The sequence below is a fragment of the Quercus robur genome, chromosome 7 (genome assembly GCF_932294415.1).
Source record: "Quercus robur chromosome 7, dhQueRobu3.1, whole genome shotgun sequence".
Classification (NCBI taxonomy): domain Eukaryota; kingdom Viridiplantae; phylum Streptophyta; class Magnoliopsida; order Fagales; family Fagaceae; genus Quercus; species Quercus robur.
This window is the reverse complement of record NC_065540.1, coordinates 27,160,101-27,168,862: the sequence shown is the minus strand read 5'-3', so window position 1 is coordinate 27,168,862 and position 8,762 is coordinate 27,160,101. Positions and strand designations below refer to the sequence as shown.

General features: G+C 34.2%; 1 protein-coding gene across 5 annotated transcripts; it reads right to left on the bottom strand.

The window, feature by feature from the left end:
* LOC126692979 (uncharacterized) lies at positions 1-6,297 on the bottom strand. 5 transcript variants are annotated; one of them, XM_050388808.1, is made up of 9 exons: positions 6,088-6,297; positions 4,749-4,825; positions 3,556-4,644; positions 3,169-3,460; positions 2,703-2,912; positions 2,343-2,516; positions 1,404-1,604; positions 1,189-1,302; positions 1-592 (listed from the first exon to the last, which is right to left on the bottom strand). In XM_050388808.1, exons 3-9 carry the CDS (start codon positions 4,602-4,604, stop codon positions 251-253), a joined length of 2,382 nt encoding a protein of 793 aa, XP_050244765.1. In that variant the 5' UTR covers positions 4,605-4,644; positions 4,749-4,825; positions 6,088-6,297; the 3' UTR covers positions 1-250. The 5 variants fall into 5 exon arrangements, with proteins under 5 accessions (XP_050244765.1, XP_050244764.1, XP_050244767.1 ...); XM_050388807.1 differs by lacking the exon at positions 6,088-6,297 and adding an exon at positions 5,817-6,051; XM_050388810.1 differs by lacking the exon at positions 6,088-6,297 and adding an exon at positions 5,311-5,560.
* Between the last annotated feature and the right edge of the window lie 2,465 nt (positions 6,298-8,762).

The window sequence follows — 8,762 nt, the reverse complement described above, 5'->3', positions numbered from 1 at the left end:
TTTTTCAAATAGGATGAAATCTATCATTAAACTATATATGGTTATGATCTATGATCATTGTTTAATGTACAAGAAAGCTGATGGCTTGGGTTTTGGCCGAATGCAAGAATTCCCAAAGACATCAGATCAACTGGAATTTTTTTTTTTTTTTGGCCCTTTATTTTTCACAAATATTTGTCTCTATTTCCTTCCTCTCTTTTCCTTTCATACAAAAAACAATAAATTTACATATAGAAGTCACTCTTAATATTTACATGGACCAGACCTCCCGAAGGAGTTCATACCTTGCATTTGTGCCAGTATTACTGGCATGCTCCTCGTGTTTACCATTTCCATTTACTGCGATCATTGGTGAAGAAGGCATTTTGTCAATGATGGATGTAAGAGGAGAATCCAGTTCCTCTAGTTCTTCATCACTGGTATACCCCTTCCTTTGTACAACAGACACATTCCTAGCCAATGCATATATTTCTCCTGCCTCTGCAACTTTCTCCTCGACATCAGCTGAGGAAGGAGGGTTGTAGACAACAGGGGCAACTGTATAAGGGAAGCTTCTAGCTGAGTCTCCGGACAATCTCCGCTCCACAATACTCTAATCAAAGGAAAGAACCATATATGGTCATTTTCTAGCAAAAATCTCTTTTTAGTAGACCACACAAAACTTAGGTCTTAAAAATTTTTAAAAAGAAAAAGAAAAAAAAAAAAAAAGGAAGAATAAGAAGAGAGAAAGAGTAAAAAGATCTATAGGCCTAAATGATGCTCCCATCTGTGAGGAATTGGACATACATATTCAATTTTTTTTTTTTTGGACATAATCAAACATATGGATCAGTTACCAATTTTGTTTCGATTAAACACTAAGACTCAAAACATAAAATACTAAACTTTAAATGTATATCATTAGCAACACCAAATGATAAGTGTTGAATGAAGATAATCATTAAGCAAATTATTCTCACACGGGAGACCTCCAATAGAACCAATATGGCCTCTATATATAAGCAGCTTTCCCCCCCCCCCCCCCCCCCCCAGTTTGAAAGTAACTTCTGGTACTGGATCTATTTAGTGTTCCAAAATCTATCTATCATAGTTGCACAATCAACTATAGTGGAGCTTGAGAGACCAAAAAGGTACTTTTAAGACAACCATGAGAATGTATGGGATGATTGGTGTAAAGAAAACTCAAACCTCAGCATTCAGTGCCTCCAATACAGCCCCTGGGACAGAATCAGGACAGAACTCATCTGGAGTGAAGTTGCAGACTATTCGTTTAATCAGTGGAAGACTTATTGATGGGCACACCTAGAAAACATGAGACCACAAAGTTTGATCAACTTAAAAGATATGGAACACAAAATAGAATAAGAAAGTAATACAATTTCAACATTAATGCTGAAATAAACCTCTTGTCTAATTGTTCGGTCCATAAGCATGTCTTTTGGAAGCATCAGAAGATCACTCAAATCATTGAGGAGGAGGAAAGATTTAGGTTCACTGTCTCCACCCCTCCCATCATCATCTTCACTGCCATGCTGATCTTCTTTCAGAGAATCATCAGCATCTATGCCAAACATATCAGTAAGCCATCTAGACCAATTGCCGATCTGCATGAAGAATAGCCTCATATCAACAAATGGAATGACAACTCATCAAAATATAAATACTAAGGATGTTTAACACAATGCGATAAGTCACATCATTTAAAGAGATATTGGACACCCGCTTTTTCCATTTTCCATTTTTTCCCAATACATATGTAACTATGATTACATGGAATTATGGAAATTAGATCATTCTGCTATATAGCAACGTATTTGAAGGGTCCACTCAGTACAGCACAACTCAAAAATGTATTTGGTTAAGTAACAACTCCATTCTTAAACATGAAATTGTATATTCAAATTTTATATGAAATGAACAGAGAAGAATGTTCAGCTTAATCATGAATTTGTATTTTCAAATTTTGTATGAAATGAAAAAAGAAGAATGTTCAGCTTAATCATGAATTTGTATATTCAAATTATATACGAAATGAACAAAGAAGAATGTTCATCTCCACTGGACAGTTATGTTTCTGCAGGTTGGGCTCCTTATTTTGAATATAAATTATGATCAACCATGTAGTGCCTTCCATCAAAGGCCCACTAGTCACACTGTGGTAATCAACAGAAAATATTTAGACTACCTCGTTAAAATAAAAAAATAAATAAAAATAAAAAACAGAAAATCTTTTCATCTTCTCAGCAAAACCTAGATTATTCCCATTAATAATATGTTTTTCCCGAATCTTATAATTTTATGTAAAATATGCAAACCACATAAAAGTGTAAAATGGTACATACAGAATTTTTGAGCTGGGCACCAGATCCGAAACTCAAATCTCCAGCAGGAATGGGCAAAACCTTCGAATCAACAATGGGATCTGATATAGGATCAGTTGGAATCTCATGGGCTGACTCACGCAGAATAGCATTAAACATGGCAACATCAAGTCTGGCAACACATTGTTCCATAACCTGGTCAAAGAAATCATATCTAATTAACCCTCCAAAGCAAGGGGAACTTAAAAAGCTAGAGGTTGGAGTTTGCTAAAATTTCAAGGAAGATGAAAAAATTTGGTATCCTGAATTTATATTTCAAGATCTGTGACAAGGTAATTCAAGTTCCAAAGAAAATCCAAACAGGTGTTAAAAACCTCATACCATTCTTGCCAACACAGGTAAGCAACCACATTCATGTCCCCCTGCTCGAACAGGACAGAGTAGTTGAAAAGCATCTTGAAAAGCTTTCTTCCATAGGTTGATAGAAAAGCTGCCTTGCTGCTGGTCACCCAAAGCTGGTCCCAACAACCTTCCACCGTTTCTATTGGTTGACATATTCTCAGATGGTGACTGCATATACGGAGTTAAAGCCTGAAAACATAATATGCAGTCATCATGAAGGAGGAAGGTGTGTCTAAGCCACTTATAATAGTGCAAATAAAAGAGCAGTGTTTGTTATACATACACTGTTTAAGACATTTGTATATGCACAAAATGCACTGACATCAGGACTTGAAATTTTGTACATCTATAAATGTGTAAAACAGTGTGTGTAACAGCATTCAGCCTTGTTATAATATCTAGATTAATTCATAATACTTCATTGCGCAGTCCCTTAGATTATTACCTGCCACCATACTGACTCAACTATCCGAGAGAAAATCCAAGATTCAACTTTTTCCAATGCGGCCATGAAGGTTCCTGTCTCCTGCCAATCAGCAACAAACTGCATAAAACCATTAGCTTGTTTACTAACAGAGCTACCCTTCCATTTCAAAACTGGAGACTTCCCATCACTTCTCTTGCCATTCCCATTTGACTCAGTATGCCTGGTCATAGAACTGGACTGACGTGAACTGCCAAATGCTTGTGAGAGGATCTCCCTCAGCACAACAGTGTTGGACATCCAGAAGGTTAGCCTTAAAACATAAAGGGAAAAAGATACCTGTTAGCTTCAAATTACACAAAAATGGACAAAGCATTTTATAACACTCTTATGACTAAGAATATATACCTCGGGACATCATTACCGCAGGACTTGGCAATCAAAACAAGCCCTGATACAGTGTTTTTAGCAATTGTGGCTCGCTTGTCTAGAGTCCAATGTTTGCAAGCATGAATGTAAATTCTAGAAAGGCGCCTAGCAGGTGTGTGAACCTTATGTGCTGAGCTCCCATGCTCCGGTACCACAGAATAGAGTGAAATTTCAAGAGCAGCAACTTCTCTCAGCTCCTCTTCTAGTTTTTCAATCCTCGACTCCATTTCTTCAATCTTTTGCTCCAAAGCTACCTCATCCTTGTGTTCATCACTTTCTTCAGCATCAATTGTTTCATCATCACTTCCAAAACTCTGAGCAGCATTTGAGGTCCCATCCAAGTCATCTACTTGTTTTACCTCTTTAACAGGCTTATCATCAACTCCTTCAGAAGATTCTGATGACGGTTTGGAAGGAAATTTCATATTTTGGGAGTCAGCCTTGGAAGAACTTCTGGCAACAACTCTAGAAGGCCCTTTTATTGAACCTATGGATTTCTTAGGAGTGTTATGTATTGCTTTAGATTGTGGTTTGTTTCTTTGGTGATCCTCTGAGGAATTATTTTTAACACTTGAAGGTCTTTCTACTTTGTCATCATCAGCTGTCAGCGAATCCCCTTGAGATGATACTGAATCTTTTATTGTCTCTGAATCTGACACTTCTTCCTTACCCATGCTAGATTCTGTCTCCAAATCAGTAGAATGATTATCTAGAACATCATCCTTGTTCTCTTTGGCAATCATTGCATTTGCTTTCAAATCTTGAGGTGCCGCCTCAAACCTGTTAACATCATCCACATAATGTATAACCATGTTTCTGTAAACTTCGGAGGGCTCTGTGCCCGCGTTTGAATCACTTACTGCAATACTTGACTGTGCTGTAGGAGACGAAGCTTTAGAACGAGTTTCTTTTGCTTTTAAATTTTTGCTGACATTCGCTTGATGCAGTTTATGGTCTCTCCTATCAGTTCTTCCTGAGCGCTTTGTCTGGTTGTTATTTGAAATTTTCTTTTTTTCTATCTCTTTCATACTTTCTTAAATCTTCTCCAATTGCAAACAAACGAAGATCCTAAGAAGGGAGAAAAGATTTAAAAAAAAAAAAATTCAATATACCTAGGCAGGCTACTTATGAAAAGGTCAATCTAGATTTATAAAGCAAATAATTACACTTACTTTTATTGAATTGTCTTCCTCCGCATCTAAAATGTAAAGAAAACTTCTTGTACCACTTATGTCATTCTTCAGTAAGTCTACAACAAGACACCAGTTTTTATATTCAGCAAAACACATCAAACATTGAAGAAAAAATGGAATACCAAAGTGCTAACAATCAAAAAGGCAACAGCAATGGCACTTCAGAGATACACGGATGAAGAAAAAAAAAGAGCCAGAAACAGGACAGGAGACAAATTTTCAAAGCATTCAACAAGCTACAACTGAAAAAGTGGGTATAAATTATCAGAGCCTTCACAATAATTACTAATACAAACTACAGAGTTAGATTCTACCAACGAGGTTTATTGTTTCCTGAACCTGAAGAATAAATAAATGGCAAGAATACATCAAAAGTATACTACTCTAGTCTGCCTCAGAACAGAGTACAAGCCCATAGGTGTTGTACTCTCAGAACTGCAGAGGGTGTTCACCCATTTGGACATTAGCTTGAATTTATCACACAAAGACATGAATTAATGTCAATTATCTAAAAATAATAATAAATCCAAGACTTCTCAACCTTGCTGGAATCCATTCACTTGATAATAAGCCATGTCTGTCTGTCTTCAACTTATTTCATGTTGCAATCACCGACAAGTTAGTACAATAATAATAAGGTCTATAAAAAGATCTTAGATGCATGACTGAAGCGACACCGTTTTCAGCAACTGGATTCGGTTCTAATCATAATTAACCACAAAGAGTTGGAAAACTTGAACCGCACAAAGTGACAACCAGCGCACTCACAAAACACAACAGTCACAACTATCTTTCGGTAACCGTATGGTCCTCACTTTACAGTTACATAATTTCTAATTGGACATTAATTCGAAATTTCCCACCTTAAAGAACTACAGTAAATTCTAACTCTCTCGAATTAAAAGTCAAATGAAGAGCCTCAAAAAAACCTGATCATGTGTCTCCCCCATTTTCACACTCACCGACAAAACTACAACCAGATCCAAACATCAAAAACAAACAAACAAACGCAGAAAAGACCAAAATTTTCAAAGATTTAGAACTTACGAATTATTCAGCCATTTCCATGTTTCCAAACAGAACAAACCTCAAAGTTCAGCAAAAACAGAAACGAAAGTGAAATTACACAGAACTCGACAAACACCAAATCATCAAAAGCTTCAGATCAGAGATTTATTTAGGAAGCTCGAGGTAATGCATGTTTCCCGTGTGGTCAATTTCCGCAGTACATGACCGACAAACATAGCAAAACGACGACGGAACATTAAAAGTTAGAGAGAGAGAGAGAGAGAGTAAAAAACAGGAAAATGGAACTCACGGTTATAGAAGCCAGGCTTTTGTTGCTCTGTGTCTGGGCCTCGCAAAACGCTAGCAGACAAACTTCGGGATTATCACGTTCACGTGGAGCAGAGCAAAAAAAGTTTTCTCTGTCAGAATATAATAAATATATATATATATATTCTATGTGTGGTCTGAGTCTGACTTCAATAAATGTGGGCAGTTTTTTTTTTTCTAAACAAAAGCCAAGTATTGGAGAATTCTATTTCTGGTGAGAATTGAGTGCGGGAAGGGTTGGAATTTAAAAGGGAGGAAGTGGCGAAGTGGGGTATGATGAGTGAGTGAGTGAGGGTGTACGGAATGGTGTTGGGTGACCGGGAGATATTGTCGGTGGAGGGGAATGCGACCGGATTTTACCGGTTACGCTACGCGTTATTTGCAAGTTTTTTTTGGTATACCTAAACTGCCATCATTGTCTTCGTTGAATTACCGGCCGGTATTGTCATTGTCTAAGAGTACAGGGTAAAAGGTGTAAATATTTTTACAATAAATTACAAATGGTTAGTTGTTATTGATTCAAATTTAAAACTAACGCTAAAATTACTTTTTTGCCCCAACAATAATAACTTGTCACTTAGGATTTGTTGTAAACATATTGTAGACATATCATTTCTCGATGTATAAACTATTTAGCATTTTACTAGCCCCGGTCACAACTCATCGTGCTTTTTTTTTTTAAAGAAAAAAATTGTGTTTTTATTTATGTATATAATTTTTATTTTGAGAATTTAATTTATAAGTTAATAAAGTAATTTAAAAATCAATAAGAGAGTGACCATATTTTTTAGGCAATGTTTTAGTGGAAATTAGAGTTGTATTTTTACCAGATTGTCATTTAATTTTGTCTCTATTTAAACATAAGGGTATATGCCCTTTTGGGCCATTTTTGAATTTAAAAAAAATGAGGATATCAAATAAAAGAAGTCTCTGGTAATATAGATAAGATGTTTTACAAATTATTAACCTTATTATTGGTGGAGGCAAATTGCAAAATGCTAAATTTATCAACTAAATATAACAAAAGTAGGCTGCATCGGTGGAAAAGCAAAAAATTTGGGCTGTTGTGTGCCCCATAGGTCTGATGTTAAACAAAAAGGAAAAAAAAATTATTAGTTCTCTACTGTAGCTTAGATTATTAAATGATTTTTTTTTCTCTTGCTGTTCTCCTCTCTCTATACCTCAGATTATTAAATGATTATTATGCTATTTATATTATTTTATTATATTGTTTATATTATTTTATTGTGTTAAATATTAAAATAAATCATTGATGTTGAGTGTTTTGTAAAATGATGTAATAAAATAGATAAAGTAGTTTTTTATAGTGCCAAATTACTAAATTCTACCACCACCAATGCTGATGCTCAAGTGATTTAGTGGCAAATGAAAAATTGATGTTAGTGATGGGCTTACATTAAGAATTAGTCACATCAATAATTTGTAAAACTATTATAAAATAATTTGTGGTTTAACGGTGACTCTAGAATTTTTCATTTTTTTTTTAATTTTTTTAAAAAACCAATAAAAACATGAGTCCTGGATAGGAGATGGATCTCGCAAATTACATACTTTTCTTATTACAAATTTGTCCACATATTTTTTTTTTCTTTGCCGGTTCAGGTTTCATTTGAACTTTGGGCTAAACCTAGTGCTGCCCATATGATTGTAGCATTACTCCTCTACATTGAATATTGTATATAATCTTTCTTTTGCCACAATTAAATAGTGGCAAATAATTTTTGAGACTCTGGCAAATTTTTCTTGAGAAAGTTTAATGTGGCAAATTGAAAGTAACAAGAAGAAAAATATATATAGTTTATGTAAAAGTGACAAAAATTAATTATGATCTATCACCTGCCATAAGATAATTCTTTTTATTTTATCACTATTATATAAACTATTTGGAGGGGAATGGGATAGGAATGGGGATTCAGTCGGTCCTACATTTGTTCTGAGTTTTGACTAATTGGATAATATCGTCTATTCATGGCCCCCAAGGAAGGTGTACTGTAATTTTCTAAACTAAACATTTTCCTTCTTTGTTTGAATATGGTAGAGTGAAGTTCAATCTCTCTCACTAACTAGTAGGGGTACGTTTGGTAGATTGTAATAGACACTGTAATCTAATAATTATTTTTATGGTTTATTTATTCAGTAGTTTGGTTATGTTTTTATTACAAGGAATAATTATTCCTTATAAATAATTATTCTTTAAAATGAGAAATAACTATTCATCTCTAAAATAAATGTAATAGTTATTTCTTAATAGGTGTATTAGTTTCTAAAATTAATATATTTCCAAATAAACAAACTTTTTATATGCATATAATAATTATAAAAATATTAAAAAAAAATCATAAAAAATAACTAATCTCTCTTTCAAATTTAAAAAAAATAAATTTATTTTTAGGAAATATGACTATATGAGTAAGATATTTCCTAAAATATATCTTAAGTTTGTTTTAAAATGCTGTCATTCCATTTTCTTCAGGGTTCTATTATTGTGTTGTTATCAAACATATGAATAGTAATAAGCATTACATTTCAATGTCTCATATTTCTTGTGATACATATTCCTATTCCTATGTAATTATCGTTATAATCTATCAAAGGTGTCCTTATTTATATTTGTCAATTGTTATCAAATACTAAAAA

Excerpts from the sequence above, each read along its gene's own strand:
- LOC126692979 (XM_050388808.1), bottom strand. The coding sequence starts at position 4,604 with ATGAAAGAGATAGAAAAAAAGAAAATTTCAAATAACAACCAGACAAAG. Across the intron at positions 1,605-2,342 it reads GTGCCCAGCTCAAAAATTCT|ATCGGCAATTGGTCTAGATG; the intron begins GTATGTACCATT and ends TTCTTCATGCAG. Across the intron at positions 1,303-1,403 it reads ACCGAACAATTAGACAAGAG|GTGTGCCCATCAATAAGTCT; the intron begins GTTTATTTCAGC and ends CATGTTTTCTAG.